The 26,785-nt window shown below is 39.1% G+C and overlaps 3 protein-coding genes across 11 annotated transcripts in view; 2 read left to right on the top strand and 1 right to left on the bottom strand.

Annotated features, from left to right (window-relative positions):
* The first annotated feature begins 605 nt into the window (after positions 1 to 605).
* On the top strand, positions 606 to 9,886 carry LOC131351582 (protein mono-ADP-ribosyltransferase PARP12-like). Of its 2 annotated transcripts, XM_058387006.1 has the most exons (13): positions 606 to 1,029; positions 2,686 to 2,821; positions 2,957 to 3,233; positions 5,021 to 5,119; positions 5,292 to 5,424; positions 5,950 to 6,118; positions 6,304 to 6,424; positions 6,517 to 6,613; positions 6,877 to 6,961; positions 7,207 to 7,337; positions 7,416 to 7,567; positions 7,639 to 7,708; positions 8,609 to 8,748. In XM_058387006.1, exons 1-12 carry the CDS (start codon positions 722 to 724, stop codon positions 7,668 to 7,670), a joined length of 1,740 nt encoding a protein of 579 aa, XP_058242989.1. In that variant the 5' UTR covers positions 606 to 721; the 3' UTR covers positions 7,671 to 7,708; positions 8,609 to 8,748. The 2 variants fall into 2 exon arrangements, with proteins under 2 accessions (XP_058242989.1, XP_058242988.1); XM_058387005.1 differs by lacking the exon at positions 7,639 to 7,708 and having other exon boundaries at positions 607 to 1,029; positions 8,609 to 9,886.
* A 105-nt stretch (positions 9,887 to 9,991) lies between these two features.
* On the top strand, positions 9,992 to 17,810 carry LOC131351581 (protein mono-ADP-ribosyltransferase PARP12-like). Its single transcript, XM_058387004.1, has 12 exons — positions 9,992 to 12,396; positions 12,950 to 13,085; positions 13,206 to 13,476; positions 13,570 to 13,731; positions 14,377 to 14,503; positions 14,582 to 14,750; positions 14,963 to 15,083; positions 15,166 to 15,262; positions 15,349 to 15,424; positions 16,093 to 16,223; positions 16,314 to 16,465; positions 16,561 to 17,810. Exons 1-12 carry the CDS (start codon positions 12,077 to 12,079, stop codon positions 16,821 to 16,823), a joined length of 2,025 nt encoding a protein of 674 aa, XP_058242987.1. The 5' UTR covers positions 9,992 to 12,076; the 3' UTR covers positions 16,824 to 17,810.
* A 966-nt stretch (positions 17,811 to 18,776) lies between these two features.
* tbxas1 (thromboxane A synthase 1 (platelet)) overlaps positions 18,777 to 26,785 on the bottom strand; it is a 66,783-nt gene continuing 58,774 nt past the window's right edge. For all 8 annotated transcript variants that reach the window (XM_058387008.1, XM_058387007.1, XM_058387012.1 and 5 more), the window contains 4 exons: positions 23,100 to 23,188; positions 22,803 to 22,940; positions 19,311 to 19,473; positions 18,777 to 19,191 (listed from right to left, as the gene is read on the bottom strand). In XM_058387008.1, coding sequence (XP_058242991.1) covers positions 19,099 to 19,191; positions 19,311 to 19,473; positions 22,803 to 22,940; positions 23,100 to 23,188 — 483 coding nt within the window. In that variant the 3' untranslated portion in view covers positions 18,777 to 19,098. The remainder of the gene's footprint in view (positions 19,192 to 19,310; positions 19,474 to 22,802; positions 22,941 to 23,099; positions 23,189 to 26,785) is intronic.

The following is a 26,785-nucleotide window of genomic DNA, read 5'->3' as shown; positions in this document are numbered from 1 at the left end:
TCCAGTCGTCTAGCCATCACAATTTGGCCCTTCATCAAACTCCCTCAAATCCTTACGCGTGTCCATTTTTCCTGCATCTAACACATCAACTTTGAGGACAAAATGTTCACCTGCTGCCTAATATATCCCACCCACTAACAGGTGCCATGATGAGGAGATCATCAGTGTTATTCACCTCACCTCTCAGTGGTCATAATGTTATGCCTGATCGGTGTACATTTTGTATATTATACAGTACATTGTGCAAAGATAGGGGGATTGTAAACAAAGATGATTCTTGTAAACATATACATGTTATAATGTAATATCAACAGAAGGATTCTCCATCACTCCTGCCTCCTCTTTTTTTTTTTTTCCTTCAGTGTTATAAATCTATAAGACCATCACATGACAGATGTGGATCATTCCTAATCACACTTCTCATGCATGTGGAAATGATGTTAATTTGTGGCACTATTTATTAAATAGATTAGCAACAAAGCCTTTAATCCCCTAAGTTTCACGAACTAAAATCCAAACTATTTCAAAAATAGTGCACTACTTAGGATGTAAGTAGTGCACTTCTGTATAGACTAGATGAAACAGTTTAGGATGGTACTCTTCAGAGAGCCCTTTGCGTCACAGCAACAAAACAATCCTGACGTTCTCGCTTTCGTTTTCTTCAAAACGAGGCGTTACGAATCAAGGGGAAAGGGTTCATTACGACCCACTGGGCGAGAAGATGGCGTCTGTCGTGTCCAACCACATCCTTAAAGCGCTTTGTAATAACCAGTGCTGTTTGGAGTTCCAGCAGCTGCACGGTATTTTACGGCAAAGTTTCACGGTGGATCACGGGCTCCTGCAGCTCACACTGCTGGACAGCTCGCGCTTCCGTGTTGTGGATGAGGAATCGGCAGTGCGCGCGCTCAGTCCCACTGCTTTACTTATTGCGACAACGTCGTTAGGTTTGTGTAAAGACCCGACGAAATGCACGAGCTGTGAGGAACTGCACTTGTGTCGGTATCTAGTGTGCGGAAACTGCAGATTCGGGTAAGAGTTTAGCTCAGTAAGTCCATCGTACTGAATTAACACTCTGTGAGGAATGCTCTTGTGTCCAGCTGACTAATATAAGCACTGTAGGCGATCAGCAATAACAGCTGATTCAGCATTATGTACACCGATCAAGAATAATATTATAACCACCTGCCTAATATTGTGTTGGTCCTCCTTTTGCTGCCAAAACAACCCTGACCCCTCGAGGCAGGGACTCCACTAGATCCATGAAGGTGTGCTGTGATATATGGCAGCAGATCCTTTAAGTCCTGTAAGTTGGAGGCCCCCATGGAGGGCCCAACTCGCAACTTACAGGACTTACAGGACGTAAAGTATATTTTTGATAGATACTGACCAATGTAGACCGGGAACACCCCACAAGAGCTGCAGTTTTGGAGATGCTCTGATCCAGCCATCACAATTTGTTCCTTGTCAAACTCGCTCAAATCCTTACACTTGCCCATTTTTCCTGCTTCTAACACATCAGCTTTGAGGACAAAATGTTCACTTGCTGCCTAATATATCCCACCCACTAACAGGTGCCTTGATGAGGAGATCATCAGTGTTATTCACCTCACCTGTCACTGGTCATAATGTTATGCCTGATCGGTGTATTCACTGCCTGCTGTAACATGATCACCTGTACACCTGCTATGCAGTTATGCTTTTATCCAGTCACACACTTGTCCAAATGTGGCAGCACATAAGCTCATGTAGATACAAGAACCTAACTCAAATAAGGACTGGTGGGAAGAAAGAATCTCACCATGTACAAAAACTCTGGGTTAAAGTGCACACTGGCTCACTTACATTTACATTTCTGGCATTTGGCAGACGCCCTTTTCCAAAATACAACTGAGCAATACGACTCAAGGGCCCAGCAGTGCAGCTTGGTGAACCTGGGATTCAAAGTCAACCTTCCAATCTGTAGTCTAATGCCTTAAAGCATAAGACTAAGCTACCACAACCCTCACTTAAACCGGACAATCACATTGTTGTTGTTGTTATTGTTTTTGCACAATTCTGTATGAACTTGCTTGAAAATCCCAGGAGATCAGCAGTTTCTGGTTAAAGTCACAGAGATCACACTTTCCCCTATTCTGATGTTTCATGTGAAGACCTGTATCTGTAAGTTTAATTTTATGCACTGTGCTTCTGCCTTATGACTGGCTAACTGGATAACTGCATAAATCCTATTAAAGTGGACAATGGGTGACAGTTCACTTCTGTTATGTTGCTGTATGGGAGAACTTTATACATTGAGTTATCACTCTTGTGGCTAAATGCTTCAATTAAAATTAAAGATTAAGGTCATGAACAACATTCAGGAAAGAAAAGGCCGTTACTGTATACTCCTTCCTGACATGTAATGATGCAAGTTTTGACAGCATTGTGAAATCATTGCCATGTTAAATTTATACTAGGTGACAGTTGGGTTTCTCTTTGGGTGAGAAGACAGACATCTGCTATTTGGTTGATTACTAAAAAGTGAGGAACTTTCTAATGAGTTTTAAGATACTAATAGAAATGGGCTTAATGATGAAACTAACACTGTTATTATTTCAGGGAGCATTTGCAGCTCTGACGTTGTATATTTATCTCACCCCTATCTCTGATGAATGATGAACATAAACCTTTCTCTATCAACCCTAGGAATAAATGCAAAAACTCTCACGATTTGAAATCGCCACATAATTCTGAACTCCTGAAAAAGAGGAATCTACATTTCCTTGAAGATGCACAGTTGTTTCAACTTCTGCTACAGAATGAACCATCTCTTGTTCCAGAGGTTAGATTAGCTTGCACAAAGCTCATTAATTTTACAGAGCTCAATTCAACACCCCTGTAACTTTACATACACTTATCAGACTCACTGATGCTTAAGATCATGCGCCGTTTTGTTTTTTTTCTCTTTATCATTTAGATTTGTTCTCACTATAATAAGGGAAATGGAGAACATGGAAGCTGTAAATATCAGACTTCCTGCACCAGCCTGCACATCTGCCAGCACTTCCTACAAGATGACTGTAAATTTGGAGCTGTCTGCAAGCGAGCTCATAATTTCGATTCAACTGCCATGAAAATTTTGATCGGCAGAGGTTTCAGCCCAGACAATATTCGCACTCTTCAGAAAACATACAAGAATAAGTTTCTTCTCACCAATCAGACTGACAAGACTATCTCCAAAGGAGCAGAGAAAGGTTTGATGTGTCCATGGTTTATCGTTATTATTATTATGTTATATGATTATGTTTATAATTTTTTATCACAGACAATAACAAAGAAATGCAGCTTCTTTCTTCTATTGCATGCTGTTGACTTTGGCCCAAAAATCCACACTCACACATTCTGGTGATTCACCTTTTTATGTACAAAATACAACAGACATGCTGTTATTGGAAAATAATCAATGATCAGCATAAAGTTATGTCTGAATGTAGCTAATTTCCTTTATACAAGAGCAGTTTACCTACTAATTTAATGATGGACACATGCCATTTATACTTACCTCTGTGGAACATCCTCTAAGGCCATAAAAGCAAATCTCATGCAAATCTGCTTTTATCACAGACCTGCCACTGGATGCTATGCTCTGCCATTGTGCAGGTATTAGTGAAGAAATATTAAGAGACAAAAAAAAGGAGCTCAGAGGAAAATAAGGAAAGGAAAGAATCTAAGAATGAAAAAGAAGAGAAAAGAAATGTAAATACCAGGAAAAATATTTGGATCCTGTATGTTAAGAGTGATTTGCTCTATTTGGTGCCTTTAATTTCAGGTCATTTTGAGTTCATTTACTTTTTGTATTAAGCGCCCACATAGCTGACCCCACATTTTGCCATATAACAGCTATAAACAATGCTGCATAATCCTCTTTCTTGAAAAACATCCCTGAAGACTTTCCTGTGACAGACTTGTTCTTACAAACCTCTGACATAGATATTTTAATAAGTATTTGTTTTTGTAACATATTTATTACAGCACAGTGAAATTCTTCACATATCAAAGCTTTGGAGGTTGGGGTCAGAGCGCAGCGTCAGCCATGATACAGCACCTCTGGAGCTGAGGGGGTTAAGGGCCTTGCTCAGGGGCCCAGCAGTGGCAGCTTGGTGGCTTGAATACTGACCTTACAATCAACAACCTATAGACCTGAGCCACCAGTGACCCCTCTTCTTCTTCTTCTTTCGGCTTTTCACTTCAGGGGTCGCCACAGCGAATCATCTCTCTCCACCTATCCCTATCTACTGCATCCTCAACACTTACACCCACTAGCTTCATATCCTCATTTATTACATCCATATACCTCCTCTTTGGCCTTCCTCTTTTCCTCCTGCCTGGCAGCTCCATGTCCAACATTCTCCTACCAATATACTCACTCTCCCTCCTCTGGACATGTCCAAACCATCTTAATCTGGTCTCCCTAACTCTGTCCCCCAAACGTCCAACATGAGCTGTCCCTCTGATGTACTCGTTCCACCAGTGACCCCAATAAATGATAAATAAATGTCTTCTCTACAGTGATAAACTTCACCTTATCAGTGACTGGGCATTTTTCTGTTAAAAACACTTTTAATGATTATATTATGTAGTGTCTATGCCATATAAATCCCTGTGAATGAGTTTTTAATATAGAATTAGCATATAAGAAAAAGTAGAACACATATCTGTGGTTAGCTTTTCAGTCAGCATTACTGTCCATGTTGTCGTTATAAAAAATAAATTAATGAACACCTTCTCCACTAACGATCAGATGTTATTCATTACAGCCTCCACACACTATAGCAATGATTCACCCACAAAGTACATTTTATACTCTCTCATGCCAGGCGCTTGCAGTATTGCCCCATGTGACTGCGACTTATCTTAGTTTATCCTTAGTTAGTTTCACAGGAACGGAAGCTAATGAGCAGATGTACAGTGTACAAGGTCACTTGCAAAGTCCAGCCACAACAAAGCCCATCTTCATTTCTAACAGTCTCTTCTTTGCTAGACATGCAAGTGAAAAGACAGCCCTCCAGAAGCTCAGTAAGTGACGCAGACCCCGATGAAATCTGCCTCTTTTACGTGCGCAAGGGATGCAGTTTCAAAGGTACCAGTCCTTAATTCATTATTTGTGTGAATGTCTAAAGTATTGCTTTCAGTTACGAATACATCGTAGCTGCGAATCTTTTGATTCTCATACTTCAATGAAAATTGGTCATAATCTAGAAAACCGCCCATTAAAATGATCAAGAGAACTAACATCTTAATCATTTCATTAGATAAATGTGTCCGTCTTCATCATGAGCGACCTTATAAATGGGAGATTGTGGATGAAGTTGGAGTGTCATGGAAACCATTTCCCAATGAAGAGGATGTTGAGAAGGACTACTGTGATCCAGCTAATGACACAAGGTATTTTAGATAAATGTATATGCTACACAGCATGTCTTCACGATGGCTAGCAGGTGCACCTTTCCTCTTTTTCATGACAAACGATTCTGTTGCAATGTCAGTCAATCACACAGATGTCCTTCTTCATAGTCCTTGCTTTGTGCACAGGGGCATTGTCATGCTGGAACAGGTTTTGGTCTCTTAATTACAGCAGTTGTGTTCTTTCAAATGTGTGTTTAAGAAAGACATACATATGGGTGTGAAGGTCAGGTGCCCACATACTTTTGGTCTTATTGTGTAGCTATAAAATACTACTTAAAAAATACAGTATGTTGAAATGGCAGGTATGTAAATGATGGGGCATTTCCTGCTACCGACCAGAAAGCAATGATTAACATAGAGAACTCCTAAGATACAGGTTTCATAGATAGGTCTAATCATCTAATACTAAAACAAGAGCCAGGTTGCTTCTTACAGCTTAAATTAAAAATATGTTTTCACTAGAGCAGGATGATAATATGATCTTATTGTCTTTCTGGACTGCAGCTCCGGGCTTCTGACTGTGGACTTCACTTCAATGATGTGTGGAAAGAAAAAAGTTCGTCGTCTGTCCACAGCGTCCTCCGTCACCAAACCTCCTCACTTCATCCTGACCACAGAGTGGCTTTGGTACTGGAAGAATGATAAAGGGCAATGGATTGAATATGGCTATGGGGTCAGTGAAGTTAATTAAGCATGATTTAATACTATACACTCTAAATATTCATTTCTATATCTATAGTTCATATAATTATTGCACATTTCAGCACAAGCCAATATATACCCAGAGTTTTATTTAATGTACATCAGGGCTGTTTGATAACTTAGTAATTATTGTCACAACCAACCATTTTTCTGTAGGAAGATGGAAAACAAGTGACATCGATCACCTCAAAAGCCTTAGAGAACGTGTTCCTCTCTGAAATTGAAACCGAAATTCCATTCAGCCTGGGTGGGAATGATTATGTGCTCAACATAACAGGTAGTCATCTTTCAAATCCTGTGCATTCATTAAAAAAATAATAACCAAATTGCATTTTCTAAGTTATTTCATACAAAATTTTACATCTTCAGAAATGTATCAACAAAACAAAAGGTACAAAACAAAACGAGCGGTTCGACGAAGGCCACGATTTATTTCAGCTCAAGACATTAAGGGAAAATCAGCAAGGTACAGTCTTTAGATGAGCCATGTCATTTGAGATTGGACTCCTCTGCTTTATATTGTTGTTTTTTCTAACATTTAGCATTTCACTTGGTTTGATATTTAAATAATAAAATATTTATAATTGTCATTTAAACAAAAAATGCAAAAATATACATACTTTTTGGTGTTCAAAAACAAGCACAGTGTGTATTAGAGTAAATGATTTGTGTTACATAGTTAATACCATTACACAATAAATATTACAATGGTATGATCCTAATCTTTAGGGATGGTGCAGAAACCACCAGCTGCTCCTCTGTGGATGTTCCTAGTCACTGGGATAAAGCAGCTCTGCCCAGCTTCTCCTATACGGTACACAACTCAATCATACACTGTGCATAAAGTAAACACATCAAGAGTACAGAAACGCATAGATTCTTCATGTCTAGGAAGCCAGGAAATAAAAAGGATTATTAAAAAAAATAGTAATAAATTATTTCGGCATTCTATTTCACCAATACCTCACTAAAGACCCAAGTCTAACATTTCTGAGTACTGTGGCTTTTCTTAAAATAAAGCATCACCAGTGGTTTGATTAACCAACCATATCCTTTCAGACTGTTACTCTCTCAAGGTCTGAACCAGATTATGAAAAAATAACTTCATTGTTTAAACGGACGATGTCCTCGAGCACCATCCACAGTGTCAAGAGAGTGCAAAATCCTTCACTCTGGAAGGTTTTTCAATGGTAGGTACATATATAACCCTGACACTGAGATAGAAAACAACTCAGCATTAGTTTGATCTATTTGAATCTTTTTTTCAGGCAGAAAGAACAGATGAAGGAGAGGAATGGAGGAGGAAAGATAGATGAACGTCAGCTCTTCCATGGCACAGATAAATCTCTGATTGAGGCCATCTGTGAGCAGAACTTTGACTGGAGGATTTCCGGTGCGCACGGATCACTTTATGGCAAAGGTATAGCTTACAATAGGTAGCTTTTAATGCTTAATGTGCAAAACTCAGCTGTATCTTTGTTTATATTACAGTGGTATTGATTCTTCAGACAACTGTAGAATGAAAGTCAAGTTCAAAGTACAGAAAAAAAACAGGCATTTGGTGAGAAAATCAGCAAACACAATAATGTAGCAAAAACAGAACATTAAAAACAGGACACAGTCTGAGTTAAAGAAAGCAGAATAGAGATACATGAACAAAAGGCTTGGTAAGCTCAGAGTTCGCACTACCTGAGCATTACATAACATTATGAGCACTGAGAGGTAAAGTGAACAACACTGATGATCTCCTCATCATGTTAGTGGGTGGGACATATGTGGAGCATTTTGTCCTCAAAGTTGATGTGTTAGAAGCAGGAAAAATGGGCAAGCGTAAGGATTTGAGCGAGTTTGACAAGGGCCAGATTGTGATGGCTAGACGACTGGATCAGGGCATCTCCAAAACTGCAGCTCTTGTGGGGTGTTCCCAGTCTGCAGTGGTCAGTATCTATCAAAAGTATCCTATAAGTCCTGTAAGTTGCGAGGTGGGGTCCATGGAAGATCTTGGTGCCAGATACCACAGCACACCTTTAGGGGTCTAGTGGAGTCCATGTATTGAAGGGTCAGGGCTGTTTTGGCAGCAAAAAGGGAACGAACACAATATTAGGCAGGTGGTCATAATGTTATACTTGTTTGGTGTGTATAGGGAGAGTGTAATTATGAGTGTAAATGTGTGTGATCAGAGCTCAGGAGATCATCCTGACAGAGTGTTGTAGACTGTGGTGTTCTGAGAAAAATACGTTCACGGTTTGAGATGACCCCTGGTGACAGATGCTCCCTGGTGAGAGATGACCCCTGACATGTATGACAGATGCTCCACATAATCTAAGCTCGATAATACGCAAGATACAATCTGAAATCTCAACAAAACACACATTCAAATGTTCCTTTGACATTTATATATTTCTTACATAATGCCTTCCCCATCATACTGTAATATATTTCTTTTTATTCTTCTCCATAGGAAGTTACTTTGCCAGAGATGCCAAGTACTCAGATAGATACGCTGTATCCAAAGGCAGCACTAAGATGATGTTTGTTGCTCTTGTCCTTGTTGGAGAATTTATCAGAGGATCCAGCACTTATCTCCGACCCCCACAGAAGACACCGAAGGAAGGATTTTATGATAGTTGTGTGGACAATCCAAGCAACCCGGCTATTTTTGTCATCTTTGAGAAGTATCAGATCTATCCCGAGTACATCATTGAATACTCTTAAGGTCCAGATATGTGTGTGAACTGTGATGAATGTGGTGTTAACTTCATGACATCATGAGTACTTATGTTTTTAGAGTTTTATGAACAAAAAGCTTAATGGTAGCTTAATACTGCACTTTCTATTTGAAGATAAAGAAAGGTTAATGGTAGCTTAGTACTGCACTTTCTCTTGTCTAATGAGGGCACTTATTGCTACAGTGCAATTATTTAGAGTTGGTATAAATGGAGTCTTACTTCATTCTCAGCCTACGGTATGTTTAATCAACTGTCAATTGATGTACTTCAATTCTGATACATTTTCAATACCTTTCCTAGAAGATTTCAAAGGAGTGTATCTCTTTCTATCAGTTTTGTTTGTTTACATCCAGGCTAAACTGCTGAAGGCATTTCCAGTTTTGCAGTCAATCATTTTAACTTGTGGTGTCATAATGAGTCATAATAACCTGATTATGAGGATCCAGGTTGGTCTGGTTCTACTGGCATGACCCAGTGCTTGTCAGCTCATGAAATTTCCAAATTCACCAAACATTGTACTCATATTAACAAGACTGCAGAGTGTGAGATGAAGGCTTCAAAAACTCCAGTAAGCTTCATGAATACATTCCTATCCTTGAAATTGTTACTATTTCTACTTCTCCTGATGTTAGAAAGCAACACACAACCATTCGTTTTCTATGCAGGTCCACAACATCAAGATTCTGAACATTTTTGTTCAATAACGACAATAAGAAAGTTCTATTGTAATCTAGACATCTGTATACCAGCATCATTGATTCTTTTACTATAACAACATACCCTATTGTGTTCTGTTTCTTTCATCATTTACTGCTAGTTAACTTAGCTTTTAGTAGCCAGCTAACTTTCATCACTAGCTAATTTAGCTGTTCTGTGAAATGTTTGGCTTTCTGAAGACTTGTATGGGCAAAAGAGTAAACAGTGAAACAGGACCAACAACCACACAACATCATCATCACTGTAAACATGCCTCAAAAACATCTGGAAAATAAAAAGCCTTTTCCTTCTTTCCTTATTGCTATTACTTTAGCAAACAGTTTTGTATGTTAGTGTTACCAATGCTTTGTCAATGTTAATGTTAACTAAGTTAGTTAGGGTTTACTAATAAAGGCTAGCTAAAGTGCTAGCTAAAATTAGCTAGCTAAGAATTGCGCTAGCTCAGAGTAAACACTAACTAACTTAGCTAACATTATCTTGCCAACAAACATTAGGATTTATCTATTATATCAATTTGCTAGTTCTTTAGATGGCTGCAGTTTGAAGTAGCTAACAAGGTTAGTATAACTATCCACCCATCATTTATACCCATTTTATTCCTAATTAGGGCAACAGGGGTCTGCTGGAGCCTATCCCAAGGCAGGGGTACACCCTGGACAGGTTGCCAGTTCACAGGGCCACATAGACAGACAACCACACACACTCACACTCCTATGGGCAATTCAGAATAACCAATCAACCTACAATCAGTGTACAAGTTTTTGGACTGTGGGAGGAAACCAGAGTACCCAGAGTAAACCCACGCAGGCACAGGCTCCACACAAAAAGGTCCCTGTCTGTTCGAACCCAGGATTTGGGCCCAGGACCTTCTTGCTATGAGGCAACAGTGCTAACCACGAAGCCACCATGCTGCCCTGTTTAGCATAACTAATGTTAGATTACTGACATGATGTGGTACATTCACTTTGAAAGAACTATTTACTCCTAAATTAAACATAGTATTTGCTACACTGAGGGAGCTATGAGGATGGAGGTTGCATATAAGACTATATTTAAAGCAAATATGCTGTGTTGACCCAATGCTAAATTACAGAACCAGAATTATTTTTTACTCCTTTATACGGAAATAGTTGTTAAAACCAAGGTGTAACGGCTGCAGCACTCACTACGCTCAACACACCTGGATGGTTTGTGCTACACCACCACCTTCTGGTGATAGAATAAGCAAATGTTTATTCAGAGTGTAAGCCATACACTCACTGAGCACTTTATTAGGAACACTATACTAATAAAGCCTCCCTTTGCTCTCAAAACAGCCTCAGTTCTTCATAGCATTGATTCCATAGATGTTGGAAACACTCCTCTGAGTTAGGAGGAATTGACTTAACTGTATTATGCACTTCTAGCAGATTTTCAGGTGCACTTTCATGCTGTGAATCTACGATCTACATCTGCTGTAAAGATGTTCTATTGGATTATCCAGTGGCTTGGATGAACGCTGAACTCATTGTCATGTTTATGAAAGCAGTTTGAGATGAATTTTGTTTTGTGACATTAAGCCATTAATGAGGGTAAATTGTGGAAATGAGATGCACATGGTCAGAAGCAATACTCAAGTAGGTTGTGGCATTCAAGCGATGATTGATCTGTATTAACAGCTTAGAAAGTCACAAGAAATCATTCTCCACACCATTACATTACCTCCACCAGCCTGGACTTTTGACACAAGGCAGGTTGTCCCCATAGATTCATGTTTTTGGCAGCAAATTCTGCCCCTATCATCTGTAAACCTAAGCAGAAATCATTCATCAGATCAGGCGATGTTTTTTCCAGTCTTCAGCTGTCCAGTTATGGTGAACCTGTGCCCACTGCAGCTTCAGCTTTTTGTTCTGGGCTGACAAAGGTGAAACACAACATGGTCTTCTGCTGTTATTGCTCAGTCTGCCTCGAGGTTCAAAATGTTGTGCATTTTGAGAGGCATTTCTGCTCATGACAATTGTACATATGGGTTACTGTAGCGTTTCTGTTAGCTTAAACCACTCTGGCCATTCTCCATTGGCCACTCTCTCATCAATACGGCATTTCTATTTGCAGAACTGCTTCTTGCTGGAGGTTTTTTAATTTATGGCACCATTCTGAGTCCATTCTAGAAAATCCCAGGAGATCAGCAGTTAAAGAAAGACTCAACAATCTGGCAACAATTATGCCATCAATGACATCACGTCTTTTCCTCATTCTGATGGTTGATTTGAACATTTCCAGAAGCTGTTGGCCAAATTATTTTATACACTGCAATGTTGCCACATGTGAATGTATGTAAATGTTTTTTTTTTCTCTGCTGGTTTATCTAGGCGTGGCTGAATGCTGGTTCTACCGCATTGTCAGGATGACTGATATCTAGACCAGTTTCGGTTTCATCTCTGAAGAAATGCAACAGCCACCTAAGTGGATCTGTAGCTAGAGATTTCACACCAGTTTAAAAGATGTTCTCCATCACTCCAGGTCAAATAACTCGATTTCTCCTGGAAAAACAAGGATGCTTGGAGTTCAGGGAGCTCAGTCAGCTCATCAAAAAAGGCAGTAATATTCCTGACCAAGATGTTTTTAGGTTGATCTCTGCATACACTCAATTTGTCATTGCAGAAGATGGCAAGAAGGGAGGAAGCAGTACTGTCTGTTCTCCAGACACCTTGGTTATTGCTAAAACTCACCTTCATGTGTGTCCAGACGGTCCTGATAAATGTAAAAACTGTGAGCATCTGCAGATTTGCAGGTATTTTGTTTGCGGAACATGTAAGTTTGGGTAAGTAGAATTTTCAGAAATAGTTCAAGAAATAAATTTTTGTCAACATGAATGAAGTAAATTCACCTTTGGTTAATATTTATTGGTATCTGCATACTTCATTTGATTGTCTTTGCACTATGACATCACTTCTTATCTAGGTTAAAGCCAAGTATATTAAGATTTACTGATCAAGATAAAAATGAATGCAGTGTCACTCACTCCAGGGTTTAGCAAAATTTATAAGTAAAAGTGAAAAATTCTAAGGTATAAGTCTGTATAAGATGTATAGCTGGTTATTTTACCAGTTAAAGCATATAGTAACAATACCATACCATACAGCAGTGTAATATGTTTTGTTTGTTTTTAAGTTTGTTAAAGTTATTTTATTATTATATATATATATATTTTAGAAAGTTTAGTGTATGTATCACTGTAAGGTGTGGTTAGATACACCTTTAGCATTGACAACCAAAAATGTTGTCAACCATCAAACTGGGGTTTATGACACAAGTATGTATTTAAAGAATACATTTCATTTGTTTATGCTCACGGATAAAAACGTCTTCCTTAGTAACAAGTGCAGAATGTCGCATGACGTCAAATCTACTCATAACACAACACTTCTGAAAAAAGCTGGTCTTCAAGATCTTAAGGAAAAAGAGTTATTTCAGCTCCTGCTACAGAATGACCTCACACTGCTGCCTGAGGTTGAGTGTGCTGCACACCACTTTGAGTTCCTAACATTTAGAGAATATTAAAAAAAAATCCTACATAGAATGTTTCTACGTTCCAAGCAATTGTACTGAGTCTTTAAACTTATCGTTTAGGTTTGCTCTCACTACAATAAAGGAAACGGAGAACATGGCAGCTGTAAGTATCCAACATCCTGCACCAACCTGCATGTCTGCCAGCACTACCTGCAGGATAACTGCAAATTTGGAGATTCATGTAAACGGGCTCACAAGTTTGATACAAACTCCATGAAGATCCTCAAACATGGACTTGGCGAAGATGAAAGCAACGGGTTCCTTAAAACCTATAAGAACAGGTTTCTCATTTCCTGTCATGCAGGCAAACCAGCTCAGAGAGTAGAAACAGGTAAAAAATGGGGGATATTTTTGAATTTTATGGTATTGTATCCAGCTCCTTCCCCGATTCGCCCTTAGATGATGTGATATGCTCTCTGTTAAGTGACTGCAGTTAAACCAGCAGTGATCACCAAGCAGCCAAACATCCCATGCGCCATTCAGCCAAACATCCCAAGCGCCATGCAGCCCAAGAGTGGAACAGTGTGTGAGGCACTTTCTGAGGAAATCTGTCTCTTCTACATACGAGGCGGATGTACTTTCAAAGGTATCCACATCAGACCTTGATTAAGGTTCCATTATATGAACATGCTGTAGGTTTTCAGGGAATAATTATATAAAAACCATGAAAAGGAATGGAAGCTTAGCTAGTGCATATAATAAGATAATACTTACATGATGTGCAAAAATTTTTACACATGTATTCATTTTAATTCCAAATATTTTCTCTAAAACAACCTGACAATCAGAGAGTTTTTTTTACAGCTTTCTTCATTTTTTAAGCATGAAAATTGCAGTCATGTCAAAATGGTTTTGTCCGCTGCTCCTCCTTCACATAAATATGGTCGTGTATCAAATATGTATGGTGCAGCATGACTCCCGCCCCAGTGGGCCTCTAAAAGCGCTCTTTTTTTATACCACTAGGTCAAATGTCTATTGATGATGATCAGGCAAGATAAGCAACTCAAAAAATATTATTAATTATTTTTTAATTTCAATTGAGAATTATAACTAGGTTGAATTAGATTGATAAATATGATTGGGCTCATCCCCACTTTTGCCTATAGATGAGCTACCACTGTTTTTGTTTTGTTGAGTACCAAAACCTAGGTTTCTGCTTTCACTTCATTTCCTGTAACTGAGTGTTTTGTTTCCTGGCACAATTCAATCCTCTTCATTATTACCTCTTCAGAGAAATGTGCCCGAGTGCATCATCGCATGCCTTATAAATGGCAGTATTTGCAATACGGAACCTGGAAAGACTTTTCAAATGGAGAAGATATTGAGAGGGCATACTGTAATCCAGCTAATGACACGAGGTATTAGTAAACAATTGAACTGATAGCACGACTGTACAGAGGAATTGCTCATAATAACAAGTGTGTTCTTGCTTTTAGTATGGGGTCTACTCAGGTGAACTTCGAACATATGACATACGGTGGGATGAAAGTTCGTCGTCTGTCCACAGTGTCCTCTGTTAACAAACCTCCTCACTTTATCCTGACCACTAATTGGATTTGGTACTGGAAGGATGAAAAGGGAAAATGGATTGAATATGGCTGTGGGGTTAGTTATTTTCTTTATAAGGACTAGATTAAGTTGGTATTATACAACAGTAAGAATAACAGATGAACAAACACCATGTATTTTCGTATAAAAGGCAATTTCTTACTTTTACATTTCTGATATTGGTACATTCTGATAGAATAAACTGTATTTAAAAACAAAATATCAAGTGTTTTACAAAAAGTGTTTTACAAGTGAAGTGTTTTATGTAGGAAGACTTAAAGCGTATGGCTTTGATTACATCGAACACCCTGGAAGAAGCTTACCTCAAAGACCCTAAAGAAACACTGACATTCAGATCTGAGAGTCATGAGTACAAGCTTAACTTCGTAGGTATGTCTCAAATAAGTCCTTGACCTACTTCAATTAAAATGCATCCATTTCAATTTACTATACTGAAATATTTCAAATGCAGGCATGCATCAGCAAAACCTTAAGCACGGGACAACACGATATGTTCGAAGGAGGCCTAAATTTGTCTCTGCTGAATTAGTTGAGAGAAAAGTGAGAAGGTATGGTCTTAATGTAATGCAGTGTTTTTAAGGATATTTTGGTCAATAATGTGTTCACGTAACGTGTTCCCACTTTCCTTCGCCAGTGAGAGCAGCGGCCCGTCCCCTACGAATATCCCTGATTATTGGGAAAAAGAAGCTCTTCCCAACTTCACCTACAAAGTATGCAGCTGCCTCAACTTTAATTAAGTACTATATATATATCTTGATTATTACTAAAAATATCTTGATTATTATGAAATCAATCTACAATTTTTTATTGTAATAAACAATATTTATGATTATTAATTCTATTTCTAGTTGAGGTTCTCTTTGGGAGTGACAAAGTTGGACAGGATTAGGAACGAGTACATCAGAGGGACAGCTCATGTTGGACGTTTGGGGGACAAAGTTAGGGAGGCCAGATTAAGATGGTTTGGACATGTTCAGGGGAGGGAGAGTGAGTATATTGGTAGTATATTGGACATGGAGCTGCCAGGAAGGAGGCAAAGAGGAAGGCCAAAGAGGAGGTATATGGATGTAATAAATGAGGATATGAAGCTAGTGTTGAGGATGCAGAAGATAGAGATAGGTGGAGAGAGATGATTCGCTATGGCGACCCCTGAAGGGAAAAGCCCAAAGAAGAAGAAGATTAATTCTATTTCTAGACATTTTTGTTATTAATTTCAAGCTTGAAATAGTTCTACTGTCAGATAACGAAAGCTCGAAATGTTGAAAAGCATTTAAACAGGTTGAATAATACTAGATTTTATTTATAATAAGAACATATTTTTCACAAGGACTGTGTCATTAATGGATTACTAAAGAAAGATTTAAAACATTCCTTTCAGCTTATAACAGTTTCAAGCGGTACAGACGAGTACCGAAAGGTGGAGTCACTCTTTAAAGCCACGATGCCTTGTAACAGAATTAAGGAAATCCAGAGAGTGCAGAATCCTTCTCTGTGGAAGGTCTTTCAGTGGTATGGATTGTAAAAGAATAGTCAGAAATGACAGAAATTGCAGATTTACAGATTAATCCACTTTAGCGCTATTCTTTTTTTTTTCTCCAGGCAAAAAGAGCAGATGGAGCAGAGGAATGGAGGAGCAGATGTAGAGAAGCGTTATCTCTTCCATGGCACAGATCCGACTCTAAAAGAAGTGATCTGTGAGCAGAACTTTGACTGGAGGTCCTGTGGGAAAAATGGAACAATGTATGGCAAAGGTAACATAATATCCAAAGAATTATCAAAAAAAGTACAGAATTATTTTCACAAAAATGCAAGTTACATTTATACGTATTGTTTGTCGCAACAACAGGAAGCTACTTTGCCAGAGATGCCTCTTACTCTAATAGATATGCTAAAGCCAAAGGTGGCATGAAGATGCTGTTTGTTGCACTTGTCCTTGTTGGAGATTTCACCAAAGGAACCAGCTCTATGGCTCGACCTCCACCGAAGAAATACAAGGAGGGTATTTATTATGACAGCTGTGTGGACAAAGATCAGGACCCTAGTATTTTTGTCATTTTTGAGAAGTACCAGATTTATCCCGAGTACATCATTGATTACTTTCAAAACTAAGGACACACTAGCACCTGATGTATGTCCAAGACACATCGGTCTCCTTCAGTACTGATTATCAGGGTATTTTAAAGTGACTCTAAGCTTAAAACATAGACGATGACTACGCTATCTCTAATTATGATGGAATAAGATTGATTGCGTTGCGTGAAAATAATAATCACTGCAATGGATTTTGCCAGGTTTTTTATTTCGATCCAGCAGGAGCCACAGCTGATTCCATCCTGGCTTTCAAGAGGCTTTCAAGTGTGGCTTCTGCTTGGCTAGAATGAAAACCTGCATCCACAGCGAGCCATTACGAATAATATTGGATATCCTAGGACTATGAAGGGGGGGGTTCAAATGACATTTTTGTTGGTGGTGGCAGTTGTTGGTCTTTTTATGTGTGAGTTTAGTGAAGGATATTCCCCATACATAACACTTTTTAAGCAAAATGTACTTAAATATATATACACCAATCAGGCATAACATTATGAACACTGAGAGGTACCATGAACAACACTGATGATCTCCTCGTCATGTCACCTGTTAGTGGGTGGGATATATTAGGCAGCAAGTGAACATTTTGTCCTCAAAGTTGATGTGTTAGAAGCAGGAAAAATAAGCAAGCGTAAGGATTTGAGAGAGTTTGACAAGGGCCAAATTGGGATGGCTAGACGACTGGATCAGAGCATCTCCAAACCTGCAGCTCTTGTGGGGTGTTCCCAGTCGGCAGTGGTCAGTAAAAAAGTATCCTTAAAGGGTCTGCTGCTAACATCTTGGTGCCAGATACCACAGCACACCTTCAGGGATCTAGTGGAGTCCATGCCTCAATGGGTCAGGGCTGTTTTGGCAGCAAAAGGGGGACCAACACAATATTAGGCAGGTGGTTATAATATTATGTCTGATCAGTGTGTGTGTGTGTATCCTGTATTTATCACCGTGTATTGTATTGTGAGAGACTGGATTACTACATTAATAAAATCCTCTTTATTATACTATACTTGAAGCATCACTTCTAAGTCCTTTTTCCCCATTCACATATACAAATGTAATATGATGGAGTAATTTGGGGAAAAATCGTTTAATTTTATGGTATCTTTAATGATTAAGAAAGTATACACAACAGGATGCATTTCAGTTATATTTACAGCATTTGGCAGACATCCTTATCCATAGCAACTTACATTTATCTCATTTTATATAGCTGAGCAATTGAGGGTTAAGAGCCTTGCTCAAGGGGCCAGTAGAGGCAGCTTGGTGGTCCTGGGATTTGAACTCACAACCTTCTGATCAGTGGTCCATCACTTTAACCACTGATCTACTGCTTCAGTTATATTAGTACACTAACTACTACACTACACTTTCCTCCACCAGCACTGCTAGTGCTGAATAAAAGAACAAAAGAACATCTTTAAATAGATAATTATGAATATGTTCAGCTATATATTAAAATATACGAAAAATCTGCACATATGTGTTCTTTTGCATTTTTCTTTTGGTGACAGATATCAAGCTTTAGATTTGGTCTCCTGTGTAGGTTGTTATCAGCTGTGAGCTGTTATTTAACTGGAGTTGGTACCTTATAAACTCACAAAGCAGTGCTTTAGGATATACTGTAAAACAAGGCGTTACATCTATAAATAGACATTTTTTAGAGGAGGCAGTTTAGTTACACTGTCTCTAACCCATTACTTGGGAATCCACTTCATTTATCATGGCTCAGGTAGACTCCATACTGGTCATACTGGTCATACTGGACATATGTGACAACTGCACAGTTTTTGTGTTGAGAAGATATTAAATTACAGAGCTACAGGGACTTTTTGTGCTTAGGATACTCTGATAGAGACAAGGCCGCTTGTGCTACAACCCCACCTCCTGGTGATAATGATGATGATGATGATGATGATGATAAATACACGTTTGTATAACAGCACACAGTTTTCTGAAAGGAATTCTCGCATTACACACTTGGATGAATCCCACCTTTAATCCGTTCTGCTGTTATTCCTTGGTATTGATCCCAGGATAATATTTTTTCCTTACAATAATAAAAGAAAGCAATTTTTTTTATTTGCAAGAAATCAAGGGTCAAGAAATCAGAAGCATCCGTGTATATAATACGGCTGAATGATCATACAGTTTACACACTGTCTATTATATGCAGTAAGCTTTTATGTGACTAAATCACTTCTACAGTTTACTATGCAAATGACGTATATTCCAAGCACTTAAGCTGCTCCAAGCTGTTCAGTATACAACATTATAGAAATCATAATCTTGACATTTTTTTCTAATCATCATTAAACTTCTCCCTCTTGGTAATTTTGACAAAAACTCCATTCTTGGGTCCGAGCGTGCTGCTTGACTTTAACGAAAGAGGAACCTGTAAGAAATAAAAACTGCCATGTTAGAGAAGATATAAGCAGGAACATAGAGGATGCCTAGAATGCCTAGAGAATGCCTTTTAAATATTATAGTAATAGTGTTACTATATAAACACACCTCAGTTTCCTGACATGCCACCACATTAAATGCTTTAAAGATGTTAGCCAGGGCCATCCTTATCTCCAGCTGGGCCAGTCTCATGCCCACACAGCTTCGAGGCCCTGCTCCGAATGGCAGGTACACAAAAGGGTGTCGACTGGCTTTGGCTTCAGGGGTAAACCTGAGACAGAAGAGAGGGTTTAATAGCATGCAGACATTACAGCTAATTCACTTCAGAATTACGCCAAAGCAGGAAACATAATACATCATACACAAGCATGGAAACATCATACTGAAGTTTGTCAGGTTTTACCTGTGCAAAAGTCTCCAGAAGAACTAGAGCAGATTGTCCAAGATAAAACTTAGCCCACAATTACCTTATGAATTTGCATAAATTGTTCTGGAAACTATCAACCGATGCATTTTTAAAAAGCAAAGCGTTGTCACACCCGTTTTTTATGTTACAGAGCTCACGGGCTAAAATAGGAGAATCTGTACAGACTATTCATATTAATGTCAAGTGAACCTGTGCTACATGGTGTAGTAGATATAAATGTGTCAGATACGCAAACAGAGATATGCAACAAAAAATAAGGGTAGACATTTTGATGGTATGCAGGACTTATAACCAAATTCAGCCCCTTCCAACATGCCGGACTTGTTGATGTATCGGTGAACATATCAATAGAAGCCGATAGGCCCTCGACTGTTTCCTACTGTATGTAAATTTGATAAAACTGTTATGATCAAATTGTCTTTAACATTAACTTTTATTATCACACTATATATATATAAGCCTGACAAAGTTGATAAATTTTCAAAAACAGCTGGTCCTCAAGTGTTTTATTCCTCATACACACTCCCATAGCCCTTTATCATTAATTACAAGTTTTATTTATTAAAGAGTGACAGAGTAATTGTCGATATTTACATTAAATGTCGTGGAACATCCGTGGAACAAGTTAGCTATTATTTTCACCTAGTTATAGCCTTTTTATAGCAAGTTTTCTCTCCACTGTCAGTGTGAATACAACTGTTTCTGTTGTATTTTAGAAGCTCAATGGCCAGCTTGTTTCACTGAGGACTTAAACTATATTGAACAAAAAAATCTAAAGATTATTGAGTAACGAAAGAAATATATGAATGATGACTTTAATGATGTTGTGAAAGAGGAGGACTGGGTGTGTTTTCATAGCACTACATACTGAAAAGTCCAAGTACCTACTATAAAAAGCTATGATTTATTGAAGCTCAAATCGTTTCTAGATAGATGGTACACAATATGCCACCAACAGCTGCATATTGGGCAAAAACAACTCTGACTTATTGAGGCACAGAAATGCTGAAATGCTGTGGTATCTGGAACCAGGATGCATCACACAACTGACTGTACATGACTGTAGAAAGCACATTGTTCATATCACACTTTCTGGTGTTTAGAATAATTTATAATCACACTCTCAGGTGTCACCCAAATGAGGATGAGGTTCCCATTTGAGTCTGGATCCTCTCAAGGTTTCTTTCTCATACCACCTAAGAGAGTTTTTCCTTACCACAGTCGCCTCAGGCTTGTTCACTAGGGATAATTTTGTCTAACATCTAGAACTTTTTACACTATGTTTTTTGTTTCTTTTGTTCTGTAAAGCTGCTTTGAGACAATGTTCATTGTTAAAAGCACTATACAAATAAAATGGAATGGAATGGAATTGAACTGAAGTGAATTGAATTGAATTGAACATATGCTTGATCGTAAAATCTGAGGAATTTGAAGGCCTGGGCAACACCCTGAACACTTCATCGTGTCTTCAAACCATTCACTCACAATATGTGCAGTGTGGCAGGGGGAATTTTACTGCTTAAAGCAAACAGGAAGTACCTGGCTACCCACTTGATGTAAAGAAAACGGGACTCTTCCATTGCAAGATTCAGTTTCAACACTTCCATGCCCATTGTAGGTGCTTTTGATGGTGGATAGGGGATAGCATGGGCACTCTGAGGGCACAATCCTATATGCAGCAGGGTGCAACACATTCCTCCGATAACCATTACCAAACTTTCTGTGACACAGTAGTGCTTCTGTCTGTTCGGACCTGATAGGATGGCGTATTTTGATGGATCTTGGGGCCCAACATCCTGTCAGTAGTTCATGGTTTGTCTCTCATTGTCCAGTCATAATGATCTGGCCTTTGTCAAAGTCAAGTCTGGTCAAGCTGACCTTTATTGTCATGACAATATATACACTATATGCAGTGTGCAGTACACAGAAAGATGAAATAAAGTTTCTTCTGGACCCAAGGTGCAAGATATATGTATGGCATACACAGTGATGACAGGACATAAATAAAGAGGTTCAGGTCTTCACAGCTGCCTGTTTCTCCTGCATCAAAAACAACACCTGCAAAAACTGACTATTGCTTAGCATCTAATTATAAATAGCCAATAAACTAACATAATGGATCTTCTAATTTTTCTTCGTAAACATGTTACCTAAAACCTAAAAACCTTTGGATTTAGTACAATTCTGAGTACATTTTCTTATGAATAAAAATGATCAGGTGTAATTATGAAGCATAATTATGTCCATAATAACTACAGATTGTGTATTAAATATTCCTCTTCGGTCAGATCCTCATTTCCCCCTCTCTGTAATTTACCATAAGAAGTGTCTAAGGGCATGGTGTATTTTGTGCACAAGAACCCAGTGACCCTTCCAGCCTTCTAGCCATCTTGAGATGCCATTGAGAGAGACAGATTAACAAGCAAAATAATTGTGTTCAGCAGTGAGTGGGGACTGGTTGGACAGCAGAAGCCTAAGGTCATAAGCTGGTAAAAAAAGACCGGCTCTTTTGAGAATAAAAAGGGGTAAAGGCTCTGAGCTGAGGGTCGATGGAGTGGCATGCAGAGATAATGGGGAAAACGGAAAGTTCACAGAGATATGAGGCCTTTGACCAGAGACAGATCAACTATATAATTTTTTTCTTTAATTAAATCTAGTTTGGGGGCGTTGTGGGACAGTGCAGTATTCTTTCTGCCTCACTTATCCAGGGTCCCTGGTTTAGTCTTGAGCTTGGGTTACTGTCTGTCTTGAGTTTCTCCCTAGTGTCTGTCTGGGTTTTCTTGGTGTTTTCTGGTTTCTTCCCAACTCCTAAAAACAGTCATGTAGGTGGATTGTTGGCTCAGAATGGCCTCTATATGAGAATAAGTGTGTGATTATGTATGAGCATTGTGCCCTGCATTGGACTGGCATACAATCCAGGTTATATTCCTGCCCCCAGCACACCACAGACAGGCTCCAGCACAACCCTGACCAGGAAAAAGCAGTTACTGATGATAAATGAATGAATGAAGGATCTGTTTTGCCTTTCCCTTTTTTCTTTAGTGTATCATTCTACCTATTTTTTAAGGAATTACTATTCAATCTTTTGCAGGAATGCAGACATGTGTTATATCATGTCTGTGAATGTGTGACTATCACTACTATCATATGTAAATAAGTTAAAGACCTAGTACCTTTCAGGTATGAATTTCTCTGGCTCGTGCCAGTGCTCTGGGTCATAATGCAGGAAGCCTGCTGGGATCTCTAGTGTACCTCCTTTAGGCAGGAACTGTCCATTCACCACACAGTCATGCTCAATAGTGCGCGCATATCTGCAATTTAACAAAGGCAAGACACAAAGGTAAGACACAGTGAATACATTTTAATGTGAATAATCAATATCATCGTTATACAATTGTGATGAATAACAACGAGGCAGAAGTAAATAGATTTTTCTGTGGATAAATGGACCTGCTATGTAATTGTCGTACCTAAATGCAGGTGGATACATCCTCAGAGTCTCACACACCACCATGTCTAAATATTTCAGCTCCTGGATGTTAGTGTAATCTACTGAGTCCTACAAGAAGGAGTGGAAACAGAAAATTCATCAGAAATGCCATGGGAAGAAAATGCATGCATTTGCATTCTAATGGCAAGCTTTTCCCTTTGTTATTTATGGTGTAGTAGTAACAGACATCCAGCAGGGGGAACCCGTGCAACATAATTCAAAGCCCTTCGGAAAATAAAGGTCATTTAATGTAAATATCAGACTGTCATGAACTCTTATCAAATAATAATAATTCATAATCAAATTACCAAATTAAATTGTTTGAATACTAAACCATTTTATATAAGTAGTCCCACAATAGCATATGGCAAACCATTTATTAAAACAGCTTTAGTTATGTTTTAGTGTTCTTTATACATACATGAGCAGTACACAGAGAAGTAAGAGCACTCAGCAAGGGAAAAGCTTAGCAAATATGGGGTCATGGACTGTCTATGAACCCCTCCAGCCTCCTCCTTCCCCCATCACCGCCTGCCAGACAGTGTGTGGCTATAATAAATGACTCGGCTGCCTGAAATCACTCTGCTTTCTCACTGAAAGCAGAAGCCGGAGGGCCAAAAGACCAGGCAGGGTGAGGGAGGCTGCCACGCTCAACACACACAAACACACACACACACACACTCTCACTCTCTCTCTACAGACGCCCTCGTCGTCTGGCTGGACTGTCACTTCTCGTTGGCAGCTGCACTGTTCCAGACCAGAGTGACATGTCCTTAACGAAAGGTTAGGTAGAAAGCCAGGGAGGAAGGAGACATGCACTGTGAAAGATGTGCCTTTCAATAAGACAATCACTGAAAGGCACACTGGGAAAATATGGAGTAAAAGTTACTCCGGGGGCAGTCTCGAAGAGAGAACAGTCCAATATGGATGCTGTTACTAGTATAGGCACTTAACGTGTCTTCCAAAATTCATCTCTCATCTGCTACCATTCATCAAAGAAGTCTCAAAGTTCAGTGAGAGAGAGGGCAATTCAGATGAATACATGCTGTGTGTCACTCTCTTTCTGCCTGTGTAAAGCCTATAGAATGAGCACATAAAGTATAATACATGGTACGTGGATGCACCAAACATCAATTTTCATACCACCCCCCCTCCTCTCTCAAACACACACACTCTATTGTTAAGCACCACAAAAACTAGATCCCATAATAAACCATATATTCATATTTTAACAGCTACAGAATTATTAGCCCCCTACATGAAAACAAGCTAAATTTAATAATCGTTTACACAATGATTAGCAAATGCAATGGCTGATATTTTTCTCCTTAAACACACAGGGACCTCATATAGTTTTATATTTGCACATTTCAAATGACAATTTCTTTATATTTGCTGGTTTCAAATTTATAAAAAAGTTCACCCTTGATGTAATGCCAGTCCATCGCATGGCATCATGGCATCATGTACAGCCACATTACCACACTTTCATTAGACATAGCACTGGCATGTTTTCTGGAGGAAACATGCAAAACACCACAGAGGAAGTAACTTGAGCTCAGGACCGAACTCAGAACTTGGAAGCTGTGAGGCAGTAACACTATATAAGCCATGCCACTCTGCTGCCAAGACAGAGATAATTTATAGGAAAAACCAGGTGACAACTTTTCAGTCTTCAGCTCTCCAGTTTCAGCCAGCATGTACCTATTGTACTCTCAAATTCCTGTTCTTGTCTGACAGCAGTAAAAAAACCCGATGTGGTCTTCTGCTGTAGAAGCCTGTCCACTTAAAGTTCGGTGTGTGGTATGTTAGGAGACGCTTTTTTTCCTCACTAGAATTGTAGAGAGATTGTTATACGAGTCACCCATTATCTTTCTCAAACCAGTCTGTCCATTCTCCTCTGACCTCTCTCATCAACAATGCATTTCCTTTTGCAGAACTGCTCTTCACTATGTGTTTTATTTTTCACCATTCTGAGTGACTGTTGTATGTGTAAATCCCAGGTTCTGAAGCACTCATACCGGCCCTGTCTGGCACAATGCCACAGTTATAATCAGTGAGATCACTTTTCCCCCCTCTATTTTAATGTTTGATTTAAACATTTACTGAAGCTTGTGACCTGTGATCTGTATGATTTTATGCTACATGATTGCCTGACTGGAAAATTGCACAAGTGAGCAGATGTACATGTGTTCCTAATAAAGTGTCAGATGAGTGTATATGCACTAACTTTCCCCCGTTGACACTGGGCACGCACTCAAGGCCAGGCAAACCTGACACAAAGCCAAACATAAAGCAGACAGAAAGACACTCGGCTGCATCTACAGCACAGGCTAAAGCAGAAATGTTTCCGGTCTAATAAATGAGCTGGGTTCTGTTTGGAATTACATCCCTGCCCGGGGTGAAGCTACAGCAGAATAACAGAAGTTTGTGAACCGGCACTAAGCTGCTAATGGAGGACCCAGTGAGGCTGGAGGCTGCACATCACTGAACCGTGAGGCACTACAGGACCAGGACTTGACAAAGTTATACAAGTTTGACTATTCATAGCTTCTTTTTTTTCCATTAGCCCTTTTACAGGGATATGTACATTACTGTATTTATATAAAAGGACATTGATGCATTCATGGGAAAGATTGGGATTGATATCATATTTCTGTAGTCCTGCAGCTCTAAAGGGTTTCCCCTGATTCCTTCTCTTTATATAACAAAGACAGCACTGCAGGAGTCAGATCTAGGATATAAAAAGATTTCTACTAAGCAATAAATGTTTACAAGCTCTGACATTTCTGTTGGTGTAAGAGTAAGCAAACTGCGCTTTTCCAGAATCCTTAAATCATACAGTTTCATATAGTAAAAAAAAAAAAGGAGCACATTTACACAACACTTCCGTGTGGACTCTTTTAAAAGTCATAACATACAATCACAAGGACAAAAGGCTTTGCAGTGTTGCACAAAACCTCAACAAAAAAATGTGGCGAGCTAAAATAGCTTATGAATATCGCCCATATTGCTAGAGAGAAAAAGGAACAGCTTTGCTATGTTCAAAGGGGCTCCCTGCAAAAATAGCTCATTTTCTTTGCATATTTCTGAGCCCCTTGATATTAATAATGTCAGGCTCCTTTCAGCAAATGAAATTCATTCTGCCTGTGTGTGAGGTATAAGCTGGGCTTAGAGCAGAGGCCCTTATCAGCAGCCTGCCTTCTCACATCTGCCTGCCTTTCTTATTTATGCCTAGCCATTCATTCACATCATGGCCCATCAGGGACAACAGACAAACATCCAATTATTCCTTGATTTCTTTTCTGGAGGTGTAACCTCATCATTCTGTGTATGTGTGGGAGTGAGCAACCTTGGTTTTCTTGTCAGATTCTGTGACTATGGTGGATTTTGACACGAAACCTTCACTCACCATTCCATCATTAGCCTTGTCTGCATATTTATACTGTATCCCCACATTTAAATACAGACCGGTAAGTGTTACTCAAAACAGCTAGCACCGAGTGCCAGGCTGCCAGCAGGTGCCCTTCCTGATCACCTACATGCCATAGGGTTTCCATAGAAACTGTTATTTATGGTTATTGATAGTGATGGAGGCATATGTGCACAAACAAGACAAGCCTCAAGGGTGCTGTTAATGCACAAATGCAGTCAGTGTCAATGTGC

This window comes from Hemibagrus wyckioides, linkage group LG04 (genome assembly GCF_019097595.1).
Source record: "Hemibagrus wyckioides isolate EC202008001 linkage group LG04, SWU_Hwy_1.0, whole genome shotgun sequence".
In the NCBI taxonomy this organism is placed as follows: domain Eukaryota; kingdom Metazoa; phylum Chordata; class Actinopteri; order Siluriformes; family Bagridae; genus Hemibagrus; species Hemibagrus wyckioides.
The sequence above is the reverse complement of the archived record's forward strand: the minus strand, read 5'-3'. Positions and strand labels throughout refer to the sequence as shown.